Source organism: Muscardinus avellanarius, assembly GCF_963383645.1.
Source record: "Muscardinus avellanarius genome assembly, chromosome: 20".
Taxonomy (NCBI): Eukaryota; Metazoa; Chordata; class Mammalia; order Rodentia; family Gliridae; genus Muscardinus; species Muscardinus avellanarius.
In genome coordinates, this window is record NC_137806.1 from 5085542 (window position 1) to 5111526 (window position 25985).

The window sequence follows — 25985 nt, forward strand, 5'->3', positions numbered from 1 at the left end:
CACAAGACCTCGAGGCCTCCCACTCAGAATGTGGAGTGTGTCTGGGGGTCACATATCTACCCCAGGCAGCAAGCCACGGTTCAGAGCGCCACGGTCCCCGGCCCTCGGTCCTGGCATGCTAATGGAGTTATCTGCCTGGCTAGTCTATAAAATTCTTCAGTTCATTGACTTTCACATCACCAGTGGTTCACATGAGGCTTAACACATAATAGCAGCCCAATAAAAGTGTGTTGAATGAGATTATGATGTACATTCCGTATAAGCAAGGCCCGGAGGTCTGCCTTCTTGTCTATCCAGAGGTCTTGCATCTTGGCAGCACTTGCTGCGCTAGCCTGGCTTCCCAGGCGTCCGGGACACCCAGGCGGTGGCCCTCTCTCCTCTGCTGATGGCTACGGCTGCTGCCTGCAGACCTCAGGGCTGCTGCTGACCTCTGAGACACACGTCTCTCTTGTTTTTGCCTCTGTGAGAATTATGGTTGGGGAACAACAAATAAACACAAAACAGGTGAGAATAAAAAATAAGAGAGGAGAGGGAGGGGTGAAAAGCCTCTCTCTCTTTTCTAACAAGTAAAGTTAACAAATGCTGAATGGACATTCTCTCCAAGAATAATGAGGAAACCCGACATCTGGCGCCGTCGGCGACCCGTGTGATTCAACTCAGCCATGAGAAGGCTGGACCCATCCACCAATCATCGCCTGGGTGTGACCAGGCTGATGAAACCTCCTTGGGGTTCTGAGAATGTGGGTGTGAGAATTTAACTCGTGCTGACCCACAGCCTCCTCCATAGACAGAAGGGCTGGGATGGCTCCATGTGCTGCCCTCTCTGCTCCAAAGCCTGCGGGGACTTCCAGGTGCCCAGACCACGAGCAAGAACGAAGCTGGTGTGCAGGCCCCGTGGTGGACATCTCCGTGTCTCCATGCCCTCTGTGCCCTTGGAAACATCAGCACCGGACCACCTCTCTCCTTCCAGAGCAAGCCCTGAGCACCTTCGCCCAGGGTGAGAACTTTGTCTCTTCTGTGCACGGAGGGGCTGTGGTTTATGTAGGTAGAGGCCGACAGCCCAGGGTGCACCAACCTGCCTTTTTTTATGCTAATGGAAACAAATTTCCCAAACAAGAGAGACAAAAAAATATTCTGAAAGTCAAACTCTTTAAACTGGGTGTGGTGTGTGTGCACCTGTAATCGCAGTACTTGGAAGGCCAAGACAGGAGGATTGCAGGTTCGAGGCCAGCATCAGCAAGAATCTCCTCTGCAACTTAGTGGGACCCTGTTTCAAAATAAAAAATAGAAGGGCGGGGTGTGTAGCTTCGTGATAGAATTTTCCTGGGTTCAATCTCCAGCACCCTCCTCCAAATTCTTTCCTCCAGTGTCATCACTAGCATACAAAAGGCCCTGGGTTCAACCCCCAGCACCACCACACAAAGGAAGGTACGCATTGAGATGCTAGTTGTTTCTTGAGAAAATAGGATGTGCCATATCTTAAAGAGCTCCACCATCTGTTTAGATAGGATTTTAACAGACAGAATGACTTAAATTTAAGACTCTTCCTTTTATTTATTTATTTTTTTTGTGGTACTGGGATGGAACCCCGAGCTATACCCCCAGCCCTATTTTTTATTCCTTATTTTGGAACAGGGTCTTGCTGAGTTGCAAAGGGCCTAAGTAGCTGAGGCTGTTTGCGAACCTGGATCCTCAGCCTCCCAAATGCTGGGGTTACAAGTGCGTCATCACGGCGCCCGGCTAAATTTACGACCCTTTCTAAATGAGCACCTCTTCTCGTCACTTTAAGATCACCAGAGTAATTTACAAAAGCAAATTTGAAAGGAGGTGTAACTTCAGTGAAAACCCTGGAGTTGTGACAGCTTTAGTGAGGGGCAACAGGCTTTTAAACTTGAGTTATTTTCTCTTTCTGTTTTCTTTTCAAAAATAAAACAAAGTATCCAAATTCAAAAAAACTAAGGGACCCCCAAACTAAGCACTCATTGAAGGCAACCACTGTGGATATATTTATGATGGGCATCCTATAAAATGCTAACATTTGAATATTTCTTTTCTTTCCTTTTTTCTTTTTTTGGTACTGAAGGTTGAACTCAGAGACATTCTACCTCCTAGCTACACTCTCAGCCCTATTTTCTATTTTTTAAAATTTTGAAACAGGGTCTTGCTTTGCTGAGGCTGGCCTCGAACCTGTGATCTTCCTGTCTCAGCCTCCCAAGTACTGGGATTACAGGCATGTGCCACCACTCCTGAGTTGAATATTTAATTTTGCTGGCCAGCCTCAAGGTCTTTTTCAAGTTTTGCTTTATATCATATCGCAGATGAGGAATTATGCAAATAAATTGTAGCTGAAATGCATGGTTTTGCTGAAACAATTTTTAATACTAAAGGCTCTACTCCAGGGGTCAGAAAACTTGTTCTAAAAAGGCTAGTAAATGTGTCCGGCTTTGTGGGCCACAGAATCTGTGCCACAATAGTAATATTGTCACTAGAGCTTGAAAGTAGCCATAGAAAATACTAAATGAGTGGGCATAGCTGTGTTCCAATAAAACTTTATTTGTATTAAGAATCATGCAGTGGGCTGGCTTTTGCCCCCAGGCAGTACTTTGCTGGCTCTGTTCACATATTAGGAGAAAGTACAGAATAAAGGGGTGAGGGAAAGAGTGGGAAGGAGACTAGAAACAGAATTTTTTTTTTTTTTGGTGGTGGTACAGGGGTTCCTGGAAGCCCTTGTACCTCCGGGCTACACTCCCAGACCTATTTTTACATTTTTATTTGGAAACAGGGTCTCCTAAGCCAGCGCACGCGGCTGGCTTTGAACCTGTGTGATCCTCCTGTCTCTGCCTCCCAAGCGCGGGGATTACGAGCGTGTGCCACCACACCTGGCCTAGAAACAGAATTTAAAATCAGTGATCAGTGGTCCAGCATGGTGGCACATGCTTGTAATCCCAGGACTTGGGAGGCCGAGATAGGAAGATCACAGGTTCATGGCCAGCCTCAGCAACTTAGCGAACAAGCAAACACTTGCACCTACTTTTTAAAAAGTAACCAGGCATGGTGGTGCACACCTATAATCCTAGTACTTGGGAGGCTGAGAAAGGAGAATCACAAGTTCTAGGCCAGCCTCAGCAGCTTAGGGAGACCCTGTTTAAAAATAAAAAACAAACTAGGGCTGAGGGTGTAGCTCAGAGGTAGAATGCCCCTGGCTTCAATCCCCAGCACCCAAAGAAAAAATGAACAAAAATACAAGAAACAACAACAGCAAATCCAGGCAAGTTACCATTTCACCTGGGCATCATCAGAAGCACCCGGGAAGCATACTTCAGTGATAGGTTTCCAAGTTCTACCTCCGGGGACTGCCATTAGTAGGTCTAGGAATATTTTTATATTCCTCAATGTGAGAAACAACTGGAGATAAAGAAACCCGAGTGATAAACAACAATAAACTGTTGGATTAAGAAACGCATAGAAAAACGCAGCAGTGTGGATGAACCCTGGTCGGTGTGGGCGAGGGCTGCAGTCCCAGGAGGGCCGAGGCCCGCTGGCCTTGCATTCAGCTCCCATTCCTGAGTCGGAGCAGAGCTGAGCTCTCACCCCGGCTTCGCCACCAACTAGGTGGCCTTGGACAGCGACGTGGAGACTCCAGGCCCAGGTTTTGTGGAAGGTACCAGCACTAAAATGGAGGCCCTTACATCACACTCTAACAAAGCGAAGTAGGGAAACCCTAAAGGGCGGCGTGCATGCCCGTCTGTGAAAACCATTACAAGGTCTTCCGGAAAACCACGGCATTGCCCAAAGATCCCCTGCAACCTTATCCAAGAGTGAGTCTGTGGGGCAACCGCCCAGCAAGTGTCTATTCCACCGTGGCCCGGCAGCACCCCGTGAATCCTTGTAGCCAAGGATGATAGCTTCACGACTGTGTAACCTTTCTTATTTTGCCTTTAAACCCTGATGTCTCTTTGCCTCTCGGAACCACAGCACACATACTCCAGATTGTAACCTTCTGCTCATTCCCGAGTAAAATCCTCTTGCAATTGTGAGCCACTCTCTGTGGATGCCGAGGTTGACCATCTCCTCACCCGGCACACTTCTCCAGCACCCCGTGTGGGATTTTATAAGACACGGATCTATGGGAGCCCGTCCTAGGAAGGGATAATCTTTTGTCCTCTCTCACTGCCCTTTGGCAGGCTTTTCGCCAGATTGCACAAACAGAGTTAGAACAAACTTCTGAAGGGCATTCAGTTTCGTTGAGAAGGTACTCACTCTCCTCTTTAGGGTTGTCTCTTATGAAAGAACTTTTGATAATCACGGCAGGTTCGTGGTCAACTTTGATTTTCCCAGTAAGCTTCACTGGCCTTTCAGGCCAGCACATGTCCACTCTGTATACATTACCACTTCATTATATAGAGTTCCGTACAGCATGCACTGAATTCTTTTTTTTATTTTGTGGCACTGGCAATTAGATCCAGGGCATTCTATCTCCAAATTACACCCCAGCCCAATTTTCTTTTTTATTTTGAAACAGAGTCTTGCTAGGTCACTGAGACTAGTCTCAAACCTGTGATCCTCCTGTCTCAGCCTCCCAAGTACTGGCATTTTATTATTTTTGTTTGTTTGGTAGTGGGGATTGATACCAGGGGCATTCAACCTCTGAGTTATACCCTCAGCTATTTTTATTTTGAAATAGAGCCTTGCTGAGTTTCTGAGGCTGTCTTCAAATCTGTGACCCTCCTGTCTCAGCCTCCCGGGTACTGGGATTACAGATGTGCACCCCCACGCCTGGCGCGCATTTGACTCTAATTACTACGTCCCAAAGTGTCATATGAAGGGTTAATGCTTCCTGCCAATTTCTGTCCTTTCTGAATTAGAAATAACTTTTTATGGGTCTAGGACGATTTTCAATTAAAAAATTGAAATTAAATAACCAAATGAAGGGGAAGAGAGTGTCACATCCAGATCACGCACAAGGAAAACGAGGTCCACGCTCCCTGCTCACCAGGCAGCTCTGCAACAATGTGACGTGCGTGTCACTAGAAATCACTGTTCTAGCAAAAGTGTGCAAGAGAATCTGTAGAACTTATGGAAAAATGGAACTAGGGACACAAACATCCAAACACTTGACCAGTTTCTCTCTCTCTCTCTCTCTCTCTCTCTCTCTCTCTCTCTCTCTCTCTCTCTCTCTCTCTCTCTCTCTCTCTCACACACACACACACACACACACACACACACACATACTCATATAGAGTAATTTAATGGAAATAGCATCACAGTTTCAGACATGTTGAATGGTTAGGAAATAAAAGCAACCAAAATAAATGATGTAAGTTACATTGAAAAAGACTTGAGTAGGGATCTGGGGGTGTAGCTCAGTGGTAGAGCACTTTTGAACACACACACATGTTTGTGAATTTCTAACATACCTGTGCAAATTATGAAAGACTCGAGCGGCACCTGTGGTCACAGCTGTCAGAAGAGTCACAGCTCTTGGTTATCACACGGAGGAAGAAGAGATTGCTGATGTCTGGCAGAAGGTCAGGACTCCGGAGGTGGGTGCAGGGGACGCGCTCCTCCTGCGGTGAGCAGCGGATGCCAAGACATGTATGGCTAGTGTAAGCCTACGTGGCTCAGTTATTTTTTGTGTGTTTGCCTAATGTTCCTTGAGGACCAAACTGCACCCAAACAACACGAACCGCGCGCTAAGTTTACGGTACTTCCCATCTATAGGCTGAATAATAAGCATCTTCAGCCTGGCGTAATGGCGCACGCTTATAAACCCAGTTCTTGGGAGGCTGAGAGAGGACTGCAGGTTTGAGGCCGGCCTCAGCAACTTAGCGAGGCCCTCTGCAACTTAGTGAGACTCTAATTCAAAATAAGAAATAAAATAGGGTTGGGAGTATAGTTTGGGAGTAGAACACCCCTGGGTTCAATCTTCAGTGCCACAAAAAGAAAAAAAATTATGCACTTTCAGGAGCAAAGCCATGGAAGCGCTGTGTCTGTTCACAGGAGCCAGGGACAGTGGCATCCTCCCCGGCAGTGGTATCCCACTGAAGTTCCAACAGTGCCGATGCATAGAGCTACAGAACTAAAAACATTCATATGGCTTGCAGGATATTCGCTGAGTTGTTTTCTCTTCCTGTCCATCTTACAGTAAGTTTTATTGGGGGAATTATTATTTACTGATAAGATGGTCCTCGGGTGGAAGGCGAGGCTGTGGAAACCGAAAGGACCCGGTTTCCCCGTTGCCTCTTCAGCTGCTCTCGTAGTGTGAACGGTCTGTCTGCAGTGGAGGGAAACACACCGGAGCCGAGGAACAAAACGCCACCTCGTGAGTCGTCAAAGTGCTTTATTCGGTAAAGCCTGGCTCCTGCCGGAGTGGACTGTTAGCACAGGAGACAGGAGGCAACTTCCTCACTCGGTCCTAACAGTTTATCAACATAAATGAACGACAGAGACTGTTACAGACAAAGAAAAAAAATAAAGCATTTTGTAAACCTCTAAAAGCATACACAGATTGGCCACAAGGGAAACGATTACTCAAATCATATACCTGTACCTTGTCTTTACTTCAGGGCCCTCGGTTAGAAGCCTTGGGCCAGAGGAACCCCAGCAGAACTTCAAAGCCCTCAAATGGATCTGGTGCCAGAATCCATGAGGGCGGGCAACCAAATTGTAGCATTGATTAACTTAAATACAGACAATATGGATTTGTGCAGGTATGTTACAGGGGCGTCAACATCAGGGGCTAATGAGTCTACGGAAAGTCTTAGATAGTGGGTGACTGGAATTGCTGCTGGCTCCACGGAGGCTGGGAAGGCAGCCCAGGAATGCTGGGCTCAACTGTGACCCCAACCCTGAAGTAAAGCGGCGGGAGAAGCCGGTGGGTGGGTGGCTTTGCTGAGTTGTAAGTCATTATTGAAGGGTGAATTTTCTTTCCTTTTCTGAAACTGCCTACGAAAACCATCTTATTTTTAAACACAGAGTTTTAAAGGCACAGCTTTAGCACAGCATATAAGTTGATAACCTACTCTAAGCAAGTCTAATATTTTATAACTTGACACCTTTTAGAAAATGCAGAGGAAATGGTAGATACATGATCGATGTTGGAAATTTGTATTCGATGAAACAACCGGCACAGTTTGGGGCAATGAACTTATAGAACCAGATTTGGTTTAACTCTCTTAAAAAACTTAGGTTGATAAATGTATATCCGGAGACAAAACAATCCCTTTTCTTTTATTGTAAAAGACTGTCTACCATGTACTATGAACACAGCATTCACTCATAAACATGACTGCAGGACACATCTCAAAATATAACAAACATTATTTCACCTACACTGTAAAATGACTTTACATGTAAACTTCAAAAATCACATGCTGGATATTAAATTTTTAGATTCAAAAATATCCCTGTTTCCCTAATAATGTAAACAGTAAAACCGAGGGTGTCAGTTAAAGGGATCATTGTAACTAAACAACACTGTCTAAACAATGGCCAAACATAAACCTCTGAAGTCAGATGTGCGTTGGGTCACAGGATAACTGAAGTTTTAATTCTTTGCTCATCTGCCTGCAGCAGGAGGTGCGACTACTATTGCCCCAAAATATGCGCTTTCCAGGTAATAAGCTTTGTTATTGTACCATGAATTCCTACCCTGAACGCAAGGGTAGCAATGAAGCCTCCAGGTAAGAAAAGAGAAGCAAGCAGTCTCCCTGGTAACAGTACAGAAAGAGTCCTGGGGGTCAGCTTGGAGGAGGAGGGCTTATTCCAGGACACCAGGGGCCCTGAAACTGCAGCGACAGAACCTCAAACCAGTCCCCACGGAGACGCCAGCATGCTCCCGTCCAGTGCCCGAGCCGCTGGGGGTCCGCGTGGGGGTCCGCGGGTGCCGCTCGCGGGTTCTTTTTACTGCCAGCATTATTATTATCTTCATTATTATTATCTTTGTTATTATTATGAATACTGCCTTACATCTTTCAACTCGAAAAATAAACGGATCCGCAGTTCGTCCTGCGATGCGGACAGGTGTGGCGCCACGTGCGCCCCTCCCTCTCCCCCCTGCGCTCACCTGCTCGTTCATTCATTCATTCACTCATTCATTCATTCCACCACAGCTGGAATCAGGTTGTTTTTTTTTTTTGAGGGGGGTTGTAACACATTCTGATCCATGCCGATCCGTTTTAATTAATTAATTAATTAATTAATTAAAAGTGTGCACACACGCGCATGAGCGCGCGCACACACACAGACGTGCGCGCGCAAGAAGTCAGAAATAGCTAGAACAATGCTGGGAAATATCAGGTAGCTGTTAAAGCGAGTAGCCCCAAGTCAGTCATCTTGGCCTGAGGACGTCAACGAGGCGCTCGGCTTCCTGCAGGAGCGCCGCTGAGTTCTCACTTTTCCGGCACCGAAGCCACCTCTGTGCTTCCCACGCTCATGTCCGTCCACGGCTACGAGGGACGTTACGTCAAGATGTGACCAATAAAGTCCAAAAAGCGCTTTGAATACTGTTCCGGGTTCACGGTCGAGATCTCGGCTCCAGCCTGGGCAGTTTTAAAGAAAGGGATATTGATACGGTGTTTGTGATGTCTACAAAGTAGTATTGCGTATCTATACCTATTTCCAACGGAAGCTGAATATAATGCTAATACTTTTTCTTTTTGGTGCTGAGGGTGGCACTCAGGCCTCACGCATGCCAGGCAGGCCCTCCACCACCGAGCTATCCCGGTCCTCCGGCCACCCACGGTAAATCCCCGTGGACTCTGCTCTCACTGTCGCTCAGAACACCTGGACTGTGGCCAGGAAGCAATGTCCTTCTGGGTCTGGAAATGAAGCAAAGGTTGGTGCCAGCACAAGAGGCTATTATCACACACCGGTGACAGCTGCAACTTATAAAATGATCAACTCAGCATAGGTGGGACGGTCCCTCCACAGAGCACACTCTGCGTGATGACCTTCAGAGGCTCGGGACAGCACCTGTCATTCTCAAGAAGGCAGACGCTTTGAGACCGACAAAACACAAGTATCTGGTAAAAGGGACACTTTGGTAACGGCAGCAAAGACGGCTTAGTATTTAGGATCCTCTTAGTTATGACAGAGAGAAGTGGCTTAGTGTTATAAATGATGAGGACTGACAGCTGGGCGTGGTGGCACACACCTGTGATCCCAGTACGTGGGAGGCTGAGATAGGAGGCTCACAGGGTCGAGGCTAAATTAGGAGGGCCCTGGGCGACTTAGTGAGACCCTGTTTTAAAATAAAAATTTAAAAGGTTGGGGGGCGTAGTTCAGAGGGGAGTGCTCCTACCAAAACAAACAAACAAACAAACAAACAAAAAACCCCCCTCAAAATAACAACAAAAAAACCCCTGTGACATCAGAGGGCTAGACCCTAAGATGGCCGTCACAGGCTCTTTCCTGGTGCTATAATCAGGTGGGACACAGGCTGCTGGCCGCCCGTCCACAGAGTGGGCGCCTGCTCCTTGGCAGCAGGGCACAGGGGCGCCACTGTTTTCTTCACCGCCGCACAGGGCCAGGAAGCCGGCCCCTGCGGCAGCGCAGTGCGGTGTTCTCTCTGCTCAGGTGCGCAGCTCTGGCCAGCACACCTGAGGCGTCCCTGGCCAGTTTCCAGCGGCAAAGGGCGAGACCGGAGTTACCGCTGGTGCCTTGTTCAGATACTCAAGTTTATGGACAAACCTGCGATTTCCACACCTGGGCTTCTGGCGTCTCCACGGAGGAGCCCAGGCCTTGAAGGTAGAAAGTGACCCTGGAAGCAGCTTGAGACAGCACTCCTTGGCTAAGAGCGACGTTCTGGTCCTGCAAACGGCCCACGATTTCAGCCCACGTGGTATGCCACGGAGCTGAACTGAACTGGGAGCGTGCCTGGGAGACTGACATGGAGTCATGCTGGTCATGGTAAACACGTGCACGGCACGGTGTGTTTAAGATGAGGCAGACAGCGGCGCCATATTGCCACTGGCGGCAGCAGCACCGAATTCACCGAATTCAGTACAGCTACACCTGCGTACTCAAGAACAGTGAGTCAAATTGCGGGCCACAGCGGAGAAATCCCAGTACTGTACTCACTGGGACTTGACCCAGTGGGGGAGTGGCGGTGGCAGAGATATCACACCATAGGAGAACTTGCAACCTGGCACCCCCCACAGTCTAAAGCAGCCTCTATCGACTCTCTGGGTCGGAGACTCTGTGATACAACACAGTAAAGGAGTAGTGGGGTCTGAGATACTACTGACTCGAGATCCAGAACACCTTAAGTGAAGTCATAGTGACCCAAGGGAAGAACCCAGAGAAGGCACAAACTTCCGAAATCATGGGAAAGAGGAATAATACTGGAGCAATGAATGCTCACAACCCCACAACATCAGAACCCGATAAAACAGAAAATCAGAGATTTCTAGAAGATCAAATCAGGAAAATAACTGTAGAAATAATAGAGGTGCTTCGAAAAGAACTCAGAGAGAGCCAAAAAGAGATAAAGGATGCAATTAATGAAGTAAAGGCCTCAATTCAAAGCACAAACAACAGATTAGATCACATGGAGAACAGAATCTCGCTCTTAGAAGATGATCATTCCAAAAATGAACGCATAGTTTCTAATCTAGGAAAAAATATCCGACAGCAGGAATCTGATATTGAAGAAATATGGGCCCATTTTAAGAGAGCTAACCTAAGAATAATTGGAATAGAGGAGGGAAAAGAAAGTGTAACCAAAGGGATCAACAATCTCTTCAAGGAAGTAATAGCAGAAAATTTTCCAGACATAGAGCAAGAGGTCGATACGCAGGTCCAGGAAACTTATAGAACTCCCTTTAGACAGGATCGGAGAAGAGGATCCCCACGCCACATAATTGTCAAAATGACCAATGTGGAAGCCAAGCAGAGAATCTTAAAGGCAACAAAAGCAAAGGGCCAAGTGACATTCAGAGGCAAACCAATTAGAATCACTCCAGACTTCCCAAACCAAGTCATGAGAGCCAGAAGGGCTTGGAGTAACATATTCCAAACTCTGAAAGAAAACAACTTCCAGCCAAAAATTTCCTACCCAGCAAAACTTTCTATCAAATTAGATGGAGAAATAAGAAGCTTCCATGACAAACAGAAACTGAAGGAATTTATGTCTTCAAAACCAGCGCTAGAGAAAATACTCAAAGAGATTAACTACAAAGAAGAAATAGGTAACACACATCAGAACTAGAGAAACAAGATTTTCCATCCAACAGACAACTAAGATTGGTTATCTGTGGAGATTCATTATTTATGTTAGTCTTTTACCTATCTCTAAAGGGTATTGTTTGCCTTTATTGTTGTTAATTTTTAGGATTTCTAGTTGGAATATTAATATACCTTCAGATATAGCATTTGGAAATATTTTATCCCATTCTATTAGTAACTGTTAACTTTGTTTACATTGTCTTTGGATATACAATATGTTTTTTACTTTTTAGGGAGTTTGTATACTCTTCTGTTGCCTGTGCCATTGAAATCATAACCAAGAAATCACTGCCAATTTCAATGTTGTGAGGTTTTATGACCCAGATTTTCTCCTAAAAGTTTATAGTCTTAAGATTTATATTTAGGTCTTTTATCTATTTTGAGTTAATATTTGTATATGGGATTAGGTAAGGGTCCAATTTTATTCTTTTCCATGTAATTATTATTTTTCAACAGTATTTAGTTAAAATATTATTATTTCTACCACCAAATGTTCATGGAAACCTTGTCAAAAATAACTTGACAATATAGGGAAGAATTTAGGTCTAGGCTTTTATTTAACTCCAATGGTTTATATATCTGCCTTTAGAATAGTACTACACTGTTTCAATTATTGTAGCTTTATATGGTTTGAAATCAGAGAATATATATCTTCTGGCTTTGTTCTTTTTCAAGATCGTTGTGGGTACCTAGAGTCCATATTCCATATTAGGATAGATTTTTTTTTCTGAAAAATAAATATATAAATATATGATAGTTTCACCTAAAAAATAGAAAAAATAGAATCTCTGGTAAGAAAGAAAGCAAAAAGAAATATTGAAATGTTATCTTTAAGACATCAAAAGCTTGGTATCTGACAAATGAAACTGTTATGTGAGATTATCATTTTTAATTTTTGATAAATTGCTATAATACTAGATGTCAATCACTAAGCCAAGCATGGGAGGGGGGGATAGGGAGAGAACGGGGTGGGGATCGGGTGGGGGCTGACTGGGCAATGTGTGCATGTATGTCTACAAAAGTTTGTATCCCACTATGATGTATGAATACAGTGCACCAATTTAAAAAAAAAAAAAAAAGATGAGGCAGACACTGCACCTGCCCAGCGCTGGACCCGCTCACCTCACACGTGCCCTTGGAAGCCCCTGGAGCCAGGCACGAGGCCTCTATCAGCAGAGGGGACTCGGTTCCCAGAGCGTTTCCTCAGTGCGAGCAGGGAAGCGACACGGGGACCCTGCCCCCTTCTGCCTTGGCCTGCTGAGGTGGGTGCCGGGCTGCCCTCAGCCCTCAGTGGGCTCAGGTCTGGGGGAAGGGGCGGTGCCTCAGCAGGTGCACAGCATGAAAAAGGTTCTGGCGGCGTGGGCTGCTGCACACCTCTCTCACCAATGTGCGAGGGGCCTTGGTGTGCACTGTGCACGTGGCCCAGACACCACAGCTGTTGAGAAGAGTAAAGGCTTCTTTGGCCAATGGAATATGCTGTTAGGTTGGTTCCATTTCTGAGATGACCAGATGACCAAGAGCCTTTTTTTTTTTTTTTTTGGTGGTACTGGGGTTCCTGGAAGCCCTTCTACCTCCGGGCTACACTCCCAGAATTATTTTATATTTTTATTTGGAAACCGGGTCTGTAAACCAGCACGACTGGCATCATCAAACCTGCAGGATCCTCCTGTCTCCGCCTCCCAAGCTTGGGGATTACAAGCGTGCGCCACCACGCCCGGCGACCAAGAGCCTTTAATTGATTTTTTCTTTTCTTTTGGTAATGAGTATCAAATACAGGGGCATTTTTACCTTTGAGCTACACCCCCAGCCTTTTTTATTTTGAAACAGGGTCTCACTCAGTTTCTGAGGCTGGCTTCCAACATTTGGGACCATAGGTGTTTGCCACCATGCCCTGTGCGTGCAGTCTCTCCCCCCAGCCCCTCTGGTGCTGGGGATTGAACCCAGGGCCTCACGCATGCTAGGCAAGTGCTCGAGTACCACGCTGCACCCCCAGCCCGGAGAGCACTGGAGGAGCAGGCTGGTTCTGGTGCATCTCCCACAGTGTGTGGGAGGCGCCTCTCCTGTGCTGAGAACAAACCCATGGTGCTCCAGGGCATTTTAGTAACTGGAAGGCCTTAAAGGAGCCCTGCAATACAAGCCTAAGGTGGGTGGATGCAGCTCACTGAGGCTCAGCCTGGCGGCGGGTTCCCTGCAGGGCAGGGTCCTGGGTGGCCCCATCTCCACCACTGCCAGCGCTAGGGCCTGGCAAGCCACTCTGCAGGCTGTCAGCTTCTCCCACGGACAAAAGGGGCCACACGGGGATCCCACTCACAGGCTCGCACGGGGATTCCACAACTGAACATATGCCTAGCATCATCTGCTTCTGAGCAAGCATGAGAAAGGTTCCTATTATGACCTGTGAGCTTATTATACTCAAAAGACTTCTACGACAGAAACAAATGCACGACGAGAAAAGAAACAGAATCCCACGAGTTTCGGACACTCCTGCTTCAGCCGGGAACATTTCGTATTGAAAGACTAGACTATGTTGAGCACTTCTATGCTTTGGGCATCGCTCACACACAGAAGGAGCTGTATAATATTCCCGTGAGGCATGCACTATCGGTGTCCCCAGCGGAAGGTCTGGGCGGCTCTGCGGGCCGCAGGAGTCTGGCCTGACTCGTGGACGGGGACAGCACAGCCTTCTCGAGGGCTGTGGACCAGCCACGCACGGGCTGAGCGGCGGGAGGCGGTGTTCCCAGCGCAGACACTTACGCCATGCTTCACGGTCTTTGCAGCGTGGGCGGCCTTCTTCTTTGCATCGTAATGTGTCAGGATGTCAATGATGGCCATGAAGTACACCTCTTTCCTCGGGGAGTCTGCAAAGGGAGAAGAGCAGTGATCGTGGGACAACATCTGGAAAAGCCTGGGCTCCCGGGGAGCTGCGAGGCTGGGGTGAGGGAAGGGAAGGAGGATAAGAAGCTCCGTCCGACTCCACCATCCCCGCTCGGGGTCCTACTCAGTTTTCATTCAACTGGAAAAAAAAAAAATCATGCCACCAGGATATTAACAGTAGAGGTCCAAGGATGGGGTTGAGTGTTTTATATTTGTTTTTTCTTTAATGATAGCGTGTGACTTTGCTGTACCGAAAAATACTATTTTAAAATGCTCTATAAAAGGTAGAATTGCACACCTGTAATTCCAGTACGTGGGAGGCTGAGACAGGAAGACACTGCAGGTTCGAAGCTCAGCCTCAGCAACTCAGCCAGGCCCTCAGCAACTTAGTTCTAAGTTGCATGTTTCAAAAATAAAATATAAAATAGGGATGGGGGTGTAGCTCAGAGGTAGAATGGCCCTGGGTTCCATCCCCAGTAACACACACACACACACACACACACACACACACACACGGACAACTAATTATGCTTATTAATCCTCTTCTACCATTGCCTAGATTGTTCATAACTAATTTTCATTGGACCTAGTATTAGAAATGGATGAAGGTTTCTATCTTCTTCATTTTAAACTTTCTGCGTATTTTCAAAAATACAATATTTCCACTAACTGATGTGTGCATGTATTTAGGTATCACTTTGACTCTCCCTGTGATGTACTGCAACGCACCAATAAAAGGATTAACAATAAATAATGTTTCAGTTATATGTATTTGACTCTATATAAATATTTCTGTATGTAAGAAATGACTTTGAGAGCCAGGCGTGGCGGCACACGCTTGTAATCCCAGCATTGGGGAGGCTGAGACTAGAGGGTCATGGTTTGCGACAGCCTCAGCTATTTAGTGAGGCCCTTTGCAACTCAGTGACACCCTGTTTCAAAATTAAGAATAAAAAATAGGGCTGGGGGTGTAGCTTGGAGTTAGAATGCCCCTGGGTTCTATCCCCAGCACCAGAAAAAAAAAAAAAAAAAAAAGACAGACAGAAGTTTGAGCTGGGTATGGTGATGCATGCTGTAATCCTAATACTTGGGAAGCTGAGACAGGAGGATGCAGGTTTGAGGCCAGCCTCAGCAACATAGTGAGAACCTGCTTTAAAAGAAAAAGAAAAAGAAAGGAAGGAATAAAAGACAATTTTGGTGAGTAAAACACAGTTCAAGCCCACTTGAGATATTGTCTGAGATTTTAAAAAATAATAAGGGCCAGGGGTGTAGCTCAGCGGTACAGCACTTCTCCAGCATGTGTGAGGCCCTGGGTTCCATCCCTAGCTCCTGCTCCCTTACTCCAAAAAGAAGGTGAACCACATGTCTTAGCATTCAAAAAATAAAACATAAAACTTTTTTTTGTGTGTGTGGAAAAGTAGCTAAGGTGGAGTATAATATTTCTTAAAAAATCCAATCACCTAGCTATTAAGCACTGAGGTGGGTCTGACTTGCAGAAGGGGTCACAGGCCCCAGGCCCCTTCCTTCATGGGGGAGGACAGAGAGCAGCAAATCAGAGGTCCTCCCTGCCCCAGGGCCCGGCCTCAGTGCTCCCGGGAAGAGGGCTGCTGTCCATGCTGTGCCTGCCCCACAAGAAGGCCACCCGAGGGTCACAGTGGACCACACACACGGGCCTCACCCAGGACAAACGGTGACGCTTTTGACTTTACAGAGGAGGTAAGGCCTGGGGGTGTAGCCAGGTGGTAGAGTGCTTAGCTAGCGTGCACAAGGGTGTGGGTTCAATTCCCAGCGCGTGCATGAACACACACATACACACACATACATTTACAGATAGCATATAAAAGCAGTATTTGTAAATATTATTAAATCAATCTGTGTGTGTGTGTGTGTGTGTGAGAGAGAGAGAGAGAGAGAGAGAGAGACAGAGAGAGACAGAGAGAGAGACAGAGAGAGACTATCCATCAGCATCACAGAATTCAAGGACCTGATCACACTGCGTTTCAGTACCTGAGACTCCACTTCCCTTCCACATGCTGTGATCTCCAAGCCCATTTCGTTGCAAGCTGAAGAAGCCTGGCGCAGGGCTCCATGCTCGTGACTGCGCTTTGATTACCGAGGACACCACAATGTAAAATCAAAGCACTTCATATGCAAAGACTTGGTAACAACTAAGCTTACTTTCATGGCATTTAATTCCATAGACGTCAATGTTGGGGTCGAACTCGCCGGGGGCCAGCGGCGGTGAGCTGTTGAGCGTGTTCCCGGGGCTGTCCGGAGGGGTCCCCGCGGGGTGGGCGCCGTCGCTCTCCCCCTCCTCCTCGCCTTCGTTCTCCTCGCACTCCACCTCCTCCTGCTCGGCCTTCTCCACGTCGTGAATCCCCACCAGGAGGCTGTAGTCCATGAGCTTCAGCTGGGCCAGGAACTGCAGGGAGGAGGCGGCACGGTCAGGCTCATCTTTTATTTGTTTGTTTTTTGGCACTGGGGATTGAACCCAAGGGTTCTTTCCAAGCTACACCCCATCCTTATTTTATACTATATTTTGAGACAGGGTTTAAAATCCGAAAGGTCTCGCTAAGTTGCTGAGGCTGGCCTAGAACCTGTGATCCTCCTGTCTTGTCCTCCAAAGTACTAGGATTACTGGTGGGCACAGTGCCTTGCTAGTTATATCTTAACAACCACCAAGACTTAAAGATCAGCAGCTCAGGTGAGCACACAAGGACCAGGCCACCAGGGAGGGTCCCGGGCCTCCTGCAAGAGGTTCTCACGCTCCCGGGCATTTTCTCTGGCCAAAACACAAGCCTCACACTCGGGGCTGGTTTGGAGCCAGGATCCTTTCTCCAGAGATGTAAAGTGCATGCTGAGGCCTGCATCACCTGGAGGTTGGGCTACACCAGCTGAGGAGTAGCGGAAGACAGGGGACGGGCTGGGAGGGAGCGAGTCTCCCTCCCAGCCCGTCCCAGCAGAGACGCTCCCTCCCAGAGACGCTCCCTCCCAGCAGAGTCTCTCCAAATGGGTTGGGCAGCACTTTGGGATCCAGCGCGCTCCGCTCCGTGGAGGGATGGTAACGCTGTCCGTTGCCAAGGACCGCAGGCCCCAGTGTCCCACTCCACCACAGACGGACCGTGCTAAGCTCCGGCCAGCAGCTCGGCCCGTCCTGGAAGGAGGGGGTGGGAGATGCCGAGTCCCGGGCTCGGGCTCGGGCCGCTCCTTCTTCTCCCGTTCACACTGGATGCCGCACTGGGATGTACTGTGTGGGGAGGCCGGCTGGCGGGCTCTGGACAGGGATGGGGTCGCCTTGGACCCTGGGCTGGGGCCTAGCCTGGATCAGTGAGGCAGAGTGGCTACTGGGCCTCCGGCTATTCTGATAGAACTCAGGAAATAAACAGCCAAACACAAAGAGCAATTATAGGTCCTGAAGTTCTAGCTGAGAATGAAATGGAATCCATCTGCGGAGACCCGCAGGGCCAGGCCTGCAGGAGCCCGTGGGAGCCGAGCAAGGCGCAGAGGGAGGACCTGGGCGCCGGCCCGCGCCTCTCCCGGGTGCCCATGCAGTGGCCTTACCACCAGGAATCCCCTGGGGCCGGCGAAATGTTCCCTTTGGCTAGGAGCTCAGCAAAAAGGAATGCACACAGAGCTTGCATTTGGATACTGAAGCCAGGTCGGGAAGCAAGCAGACTTCTGGGCAGAGAGGGCCACGAGCACGCCTTCAACTCCACGCTTTTGGCCAGTTTTCTGGGCCACAGAGAGAGGAAGCTGCTGCCCCCGTGGCTTCCCCAAAACTCCCTCTGCCGAGCTTGCGACCTCGTGGGCAGAGACCGCTCTGCCCGCAGATCCTGGCAGTGCCTGGGCTCAGGACACTGGCCGGGAGCGGTGCCTGGGAGCAGCCTTCCCGGCCCGTCTGTGCTGGAGGAGAAGCCCGGGCCGTGGCTGCTGGAGAGAATCAAACACTCAGGTGCTGGCCCGACTTCTGAACCTGCTTGAGACGCCCAGCCAGGCAGCCATCCTCGGCTTCCCACTCTGCTCTCCCTGGGCCCATGGACGTGGACCAGAACTGAGTGCTCAGGCGGGAGGGAGCACACAGCTCAGAGACCAAGGAGGCCACGGCCAGGGCTCAGATCTAAGGGGTGGGTCTAGGACCCTGAGCTCTCTGCACCGCGCGCTGCCTACGGGAGCTGCATCGCCGCCGTGGCTCCCCCTAACTCTTGTCCTTCACAGCCCTGGTAGGAAGACTGAGTTCAAATCAACTTGTCTCTTCTGAGGACAGCCCCACGTTAAGCAGTCTGAGCCTCCGGAGCCAGCGGCCTGCTGCCCAAGCTGTTTCCTCCAACATGTTCCACGGGCCAGCATCCTAGGGACATATTTAGAAAAGGCTGCATTGCAACCAGTCATGGTGACACTCCTGTAATCCCAGCACTCAGGAGGCTGAGACAGGAGGACCTCAGGCCAGCCTCAGCAGTGAAGTGAGGCCCTTTGCAACTTAGTGAGACGCGGCTTTAAAACAAAAAACGAAAAAGGCTGGGTGTGTAGCTCAGAGGTAGACGTGGGTTCTCCCCCAGACTGGGGGAGATGAGAACCAGCGAAGCAATGGTGGACTGGGAGCCCGTGGGTGGTCGGAGAGGTAGACGGGCTCCGCCGCAGTGTCCAGCCCGGAACAGGGACTTGGGACGCAGCACTCAGGAATTCCCTGTTCGTTCCTCCCGCTTACTTATTTACTTGTTTATTAATTTTTTTTGTGGTACTGGGGATTGAACCTAGGGGCATTCTACCTCTGAGCTACCTCCCCAGCCTTATTTTTTAATTTTTATTTTGAAACAGGGTCTTGCTAGGTTAATAAAGAGTCTCACTACTTGCTGAGGCTGTCCTCAAGTCTGTGATCCTCCTGCCTTAGCCTCCCGAGTACTGGGACTACCGGTGTGCACCACCATGCTTGGGCATGTATTTATTTTTTAAGTACAGATTTTAAAATGTGAGGATTTTAAAACGTGAATCTTCACATTTTAAATCTTCAGGTAAATCTTCAGGTTCCTCGGTTTCCTTTCTTCCCACAGTCTTAATTACTTGTCAGGACACTGACCTGCCTCTTTGTCTTTCAGAATATCCCACCTAATCTGATTCCTTACTGATTAATAACTCATTATGCCAAACCAGTTTTCTTTTGTAAAGTTTTGGTGCTGGAGATGGGACCCAGGGCCGGGAGCTTGCTAAGCTCTGCCACTGAGCTACACTCTCAGCCTTGAACACATCTCTGAGCTGTCCCTTCCTCACGATGAATCCCATCACACACTCCTGGACCGATGTGGCCACGGGGCAGTGAGCGAACGCCGCTTTAGACTTGAGAAAACTCTCGAGGTATGGTGGCGCACAACTGCGATCCGAGGACCTGGGGGGCTGAAACAAGAGGATCGCAGGTTAAAGGCTAGTGCACAGAAACTTAGTAAGACCCTGTTTCAAAATAAAAAATAAAAAGGGTTGGAGGTGTAGCTCAGGAGTAAACTGCCCCTAAACTCAATCCTCAGGACCACAATACAATAAAACAAATTTCCTTTGCCAGTGCTGGCGATACATTTGTTCTAGTGAATCACCATCTCCCAGAACATTCGGTGGACATTAGGATTCTAGTTCGCCCTGTTTAACATCCGACCACTTGTTCAAAACTGCAATCCTCCTCCTTGGGAGCATTTTCCAGAAAACAAAGTCTCAACCAAGACAAAGGGAATAGAGAACGGGGGGCCACAGGGAGGGAGGGGGAAAGATAAGGGGTGACAGTGGGGAACGAAACCCACCAAATCAGGTTCTGTGCAAGTGTGGGTATGTAACAAATCTCATCTTTCTGTATAATTATAATGTGCCAGTAGAATACTAAGTCTCCAGTGTGTTTTCACAGACATTTGTAGCTTGCATGTTGTATCCGCGTAGTCAGGAGTGTGGTCTCTGACAGCCTCGGCTCCTACCTGAATTTAATTAGTTGTATCTTTGAGCAAACTCCACGGGGTCTCTGGGCTCAGTTTTCTCATCCTTCAAGCTGGGATAGTAAAAGTATTCACTCTCAAGAAATTGTTTTAAGGATAAAAAGGGGCCGGGGGTGGCACTGCACACCAAGTAACCCCAGTATTGGTGGAGACTGAGACAGGGGGATCACAGGTTCAAGACCAGCCTCAGCAACGTAGTCAGACTCACAGCAACTGGTGAGAGCCTTCTTACACGGCATGGTGGTGGGCCACACACACAATGGTTGAGAGCCTTCTTACACGGCATGGTGGTGGGCCACACACACAATGGTGAGAGCCTTCTTACACGGCACGGTGGTGGGCCACACACACAAGACGAAGCGCTCACGAGGCTACGCCCGGGCACCGCAGGGACAGCAGCGGTGAGACTGGTGTGACTTGGGCATCAGGGCGCGCCGGGAGAGGAGAGACGGAGGGCGCTCTCTAGGGTCACGCTTGAGTTGACAAGAAGCAGGGCAGACAGTGAAAGCTTTGCATTCTTTGGGGGTGCAGGAAAGTGCTTACATGTGTAGTTATATGCAGAGCTGCCCGGATGAACGTACCCAGGTAGTGAACAGAAGAACAGGCCAGCCTGCCTGCCTGCCTGCCTGCCTGCCTGCCTTCCTTCCTTCCTTCCTTCCTGTACTTAGGAATTGAACCCAAGTGACACTCTCAGCGCCCCTTCTCCCTTTTTATTTGGAAAAAGGGTCCTGCTAAATTGCTGAGGCTGGCCTTGAATCTGAGATCCTCCTGTCTCAGCCTTCCAACTACTGAGATTACAGCGGTGTGCCATCACACCCAGCTCAGGATTTCAAGAGAAAAAAAAAAAAAAGCAGCACACCTGTAATCCTAGTGCTGGGGAGGTTGAGACAGGTGCACGCTTGTAATCCCCGCGCTTGGGAGGCGGAGACAGGAGGATCATGCAGGTTCGAAGGACCCTGTTTCCAAATAAAAATATAAAATAGGTCTGGAAGTATAGCCCGGAGGTAGAAGGGTTTCCAGGAACCCCAGTACCACCAAAATAAATAAATAAACAAATAAAAATAAATAAATAAAAGGCAGAATGCCCCTGGGTTCAGTGCCCAGTACCAGTAACACACACACACACACACACACACACACACACACACACACACAATTTATTGAGCTACAATAAACTCAGATATTCTACTTTGAGCATTATGGAAACCGAACAAAACGAAATAAAACTACTCAAACCGCAGCAGTTAGGCCAGTCAACTACATTAGAAAGTCGAGAACTGATGAAAAAGAAAACCAGGTTACATTCTGGCTTCATTATCAGGATCAGATGTCAGGCTACTCCACTGTAATTATCCGCTTAAAAATTTAATGACGCTTCCACGTAATTCACAACTAAGGACACTGTTATCAGCCACTGAGAAAAATTTTTAATGAAAGAACACTTCACGTTCTGCCTCCATTTCAACAAAACAGCTAAGCGTGGGATTAAGCTATCCAATCCTTTAATCAGCGACATTATTAGACACAACAAAGGGCTCGAGGATCCTCACTAGTCCAACAGTGAGTGCGAACCGCAGAGTCACAAAATTCCTGGAGGCCAAGCAGCAGAGTGATCTGTAGCCCGCTGCAAGGAAATGAAGACCTTTTGGGGGGCGGCCACAGATAGCTGAGGGCCGATTACCATAATGGTAAAAGAACGTGATTCTCAGGATCAAAGGCTTGCTTATGAATCAGTAACCCCCCAGAGTGTTTTTCCCATGGTTCTGTACTTATTATCAGAGCAAGTTGACTCCCAAATAAAGAGAAAATGCTGAACTAATCTGCATTTTAATCACTGACAACTGAGGAAAAACAAATGTTTATTAATAAAAAGCGAGAAGAAATATGACATGAGGAAAACAAACATTTGTATTTATATTTTAAAAAAGTAGCCAGGCGAATCAGGCGTGGTGGCGCGCACTTGTGATCCCCGCATTTGGGAGGCTGAGACAGGAGGATCGCAGTTCGCGGACAGTCTCGGCTACTTAGTGAGGCCCTCTGCAACTTAGTGAGACCCTGTTTCAAAATAAAGAATCAAAAATAGGGCTGGGGTGTAGCTCAGAGATAGAATACACCTGGGTTCCCTCCCCAGTACAGCAAAAACAAACAAAAGTAGGTGTGATGGTGCGTTTCTGTAATCCCAGTACTTGGGAGGCCGAGACAGGAGGATTCCAGGTTCGTGGCCAGCCTCAGCAACCTAGTGCGGCCTTCCACAACTTAGTGAGACCCTGTTTCAAAATAAAATAGGGCTGGAGGTATGTAGCTCGGAAGTAGAATGCCCCTGGGTTCAATAGCCTGTACCAAAAAAAAAAAAAAAAGTAGATACTTTACAGGCAACCAATATTGAAACATGTATATCATGAGGATTAGCATAATGTAAAAAAAATTCTGTTAAATGATCTAAAAATAAGTAGGAACAAACTTGGGTAAACCTCGGTGTTTTGCCGTGAAATGGGCGGTTACAAGATTATAAAGGAAATGAAAACCCTGCTTCTGCCTTCATGGGGAATCAAACGCACGTCATTCATTCTTTGGTTCTAGTTAATTTAATTATTTGTGTTTAATGACATGAGGAAGAAGAGTCTTTCCATAAAGCCTTTCTCTGAGTAGCAGATCTTAGCATGTGGGGGACAGTATATCAGAACAAAAAGACAAAAGTGCAAATACGTGAACAGAAGCAGCAGCCGGGAGAAGCCGAGTTTAGTAATGATCGCCAAAACCAGAACTCCCTTTGTGCCATCTTGAAACTCAGAGAGGTCTAGGAAAATGCTCTTTTCCTCCCTCTGAGTTTATTTCTAAAAGAATTAAGTATGGAGGTCTGACCGGAAAGTTGAAATGCTTTTATACTGCTATTTTTAATTCTTAAAGAAAATAGTATTTTGAGAGAAATCTCCTTCATGACAGACCAGAGCCCCTGGACCCCTGGGCCTCATTTCTCGCCACCCTCCCCTCTGCCCTACAGGTACGACTGCCCTGCGCTGGTCCCATATGGCAGGGCTGCTCTCTAGCTCTGTGACCCTGTTTTTGTGGCTGGTGGAAGTATCAAAGCCTTAGGTGGCTGGGCACAGTGGTGCACGCTTGTAATCTCAGCTTTTTGGGAGGTTGAGATAGAAAGATCAAAGTTTGAGGTCAGCCTCAGCAACTTAGTGAGAGACCCTGTCTCAAAATTAAAATTAAGTTGGGCGTGGTGGCAAAGGCTTGTAATCTCAGCATTTGGGAGACTGAGACAGGAGAATCATGGTTCACGGCCAGCCTCAGCTACTTAAGGGAGGCCCTCTGCAACTCAGTGAGACCCTGTTTCAAAATAAAGAATAAAAAATAGGGCTGGAGCTGGGCATTGGTGGCACATGCTTGTAATCCCAGCATTTGGGAGGCTGAGACATGAGGATCACGGTTCACGGACAGCCTCAGCTACTTAGTGAGGCCCTCTGCAACTCAGTAAGACCCTGTTTCAAAATAAAAAATAAAAAAAAAGGGAAGGGGGTGTAGCTCAGAGGTCAAATGCCCCTGAGTTCCATCCCCAAACCTGCAAAAAAAAAAAAAAAAAAAAAATTGTGCTGGGAATGTAGCTCAGAGGTAGAATGCCCCTGGGTTTCATCCCCAGTGCCGCAGGAAAAAAAAAAAATTAAAATTAAAATTAAATAGTAAAATAAATAAAATGGCTCTAACTACTTGTAGCCCCCCAGACAGGGGACTGGAGGTGGTGATGCCCAGAAAACGGCCGCAGGCCTTTCTGGTGTTTGCCATACTTCTTCTCAAACCCAGATCTTGTAACATAAGGTTTATCTTTTTGTATCTGAGCTGGCTAACATAGAATATGCATATTTTTGCCTTGGTTGAAAGTTTAAATAGATGCCTTCAAAAGCTCCGAAAGCCCAGCTGAGCGACGCTGCCGTGGCGACCGCCCGCGGCTTGCTTTACCTCCACGTCCTTTTTCAGTTTTTCCAGGAAGACCTTCTTGTTGTCGTCATCGATGTGAATCTTTTGGCCTTCGTTAATGAAATCGTTATCTTTTAAAGTTGGCAGTTCTTTGGCCTAAAACAAATGAGAGAAAGAAGTTTAAATAAAATCGAGAAACATGTTTACCCTCTGAGTCTGGGAATTGAGGCCACCTGTTCACCTCCCAGGGGTCAAACTCAAGGCCGGACATGTGAGGTAGGCTGAATGCCACCGGGGGGACCAGTGAGCCGGGAACACTGGGTGCAACCCCACTGGGATGGGGCTTGGTCATACTATGTATTAAAAGGCTTTTTGTGACATATTTCATTGGGATGGGCCCAACTGATTTTCTTAGATTAATTTTTTTTTTACAAGAAGACCTATATAGAATTATAAAGCCAGCCCCACTCCTCTCTACTCTTGGGTAGTCTTTGCTGGGTTCTGGTTACAAATAACATGTTATCCTGTCTCACAAAAGCCCCATCCATCATCGTATGTATTTTTTTTTGAGTCAGGGAGAACAAGTAGCTGAGGTCCACACTGCCCTTCCAAGCTCTCCTGTTTACCACTCCGCCAAGAAAGAAATTCTACTGCTGTTTGGACAGTGTCAAAGACACCATCTCTCTTAATAAGACACACATTCAAAAGAGAAATTCTACCCTTTACAAGTAGACAGGAGGGTGAGCCGGCAACTCACTGTACTTCCCCCAACCAAGAAAAGTAATGGCTGACTGTCAAAATGTGGCCCGTGAGCCAAGCGCGGTGGCACACACATGTAATTCCCGGTACGTGGGAGTCTGAGACAGGAGTGTCGAAGGTTCAAAGTCAGCCTCAGAAATTCAGTGAGGCTCTTATCAATATAGCAAGGCCCTGTTTCCAAATAAAAAAAAATACAAAAAAAAAAATGGGCTGGAGGCGTAGCTTGGAGGTAGAATGCCCCTGGGTCCAATCCCCAGCACCCACCCCCACAAAAACGAAAAAATCCCCCCAAAACAAAAATCAACAACAAAAAATGTGGGTCATGGCAGAAAGAAGCTTTATTTTGGCTGCACCATATAAAATAACATATACATCTAATTTTAACACAGTGTGGATTATTCTATTTCACTCTGTGCCACCTGTATTCTGGGAGAATTAAAAAAAAATCGACCTCTTATCCCAACTTCTTTCAGCTAACCACAGCTTGTTTCTTTCTGTGGAAAGGAATCCAACATAATATACTGCTTTTCTTTGTATAGTAATGGGCCCTGGATGGTCCTTTTTTTTTTTCTCATTAAGTGTGAACCAAACTGAAAAAAAAAAAAAAAATCCATGGAAACGACATCTTTTCTTGCCTGACTCTAACACTGCTCCCTGCTGAAGGAAATACACTGGCTATCCCGACTGAGCCATCTGTCAGATGCCTGGACTATCTACGCTGACCTCTCACTTGATAAAGTACATGTGTGTATGTCAACATATTCCCACTACCCACACGCACATACATGTGCACGTAGTCTACATTTTTAAGTTGGTAGTTTGGTTGTTCATTTTGTTTCACTTTGAGAGGAGAAAAATCGGAATCATGTCAGAACTTTGAGTCAGACAGAACTATTGTTAAAACAGTGATCGCTGTAGAGTAGGCAGAGCAAGGCTCAGAGAGCCGAAGACTCCACTCGGTAGGTAGCTCGGCTCTACCGTCACTCGGGGTGCCAGCGTGGGCAAGCAGGTCAAGATGGCTGTTGTTAAGGAGCTTGTCATCGTGTACAGGCAAAAGATAGGAGCAAATGAGGTGATAAAAGCCCGTAAGATGCACAGACAAGGAAGATTCTAGCAGGACGCTGATCTCTTTACTTTTGTACTGAATCAGAGAGTCTTGAAAAAAAAAGAGCTCGGCCTTGTAGACTAACTCCTTACGTCTGTCACTGATAATTTAAAAATAATGTAATAACGTAAAAA

At 47.4% G+C, this 25985-nt stretch overlaps 1 protein-coding gene across 1 annotated transcript in view; it reads right to left on the reverse strand.

The window, feature by feature from the left end:
• Positions 1-8459: 8459 nt before the first annotated feature.
• Positions 8460-25985, reverse strand: part of PIP4K2A (phosphatidylinositol-5-phosphate 4-kinase type 2 alpha) — a gene marked incomplete at both ends in the record, with an annotated part of 165876 nt that continues 148350 nt past the window's right edge. Inside the window, 4 exons of the mRNA XM_080716894.1 lie at positions 8460-8540; positions 13981-14084; positions 16279-16522; positions 24030-24143. Of these exons, the coding sequence (XP_080573020.1) occupies positions 8460-8540; positions 13981-14084; positions 16279-16522; positions 24030-24143 (543 nt within the window). The remainder of the gene's footprint in view (positions 8541-13980; positions 14085-16278; positions 16523-24029; positions 24144-25985) is intronic.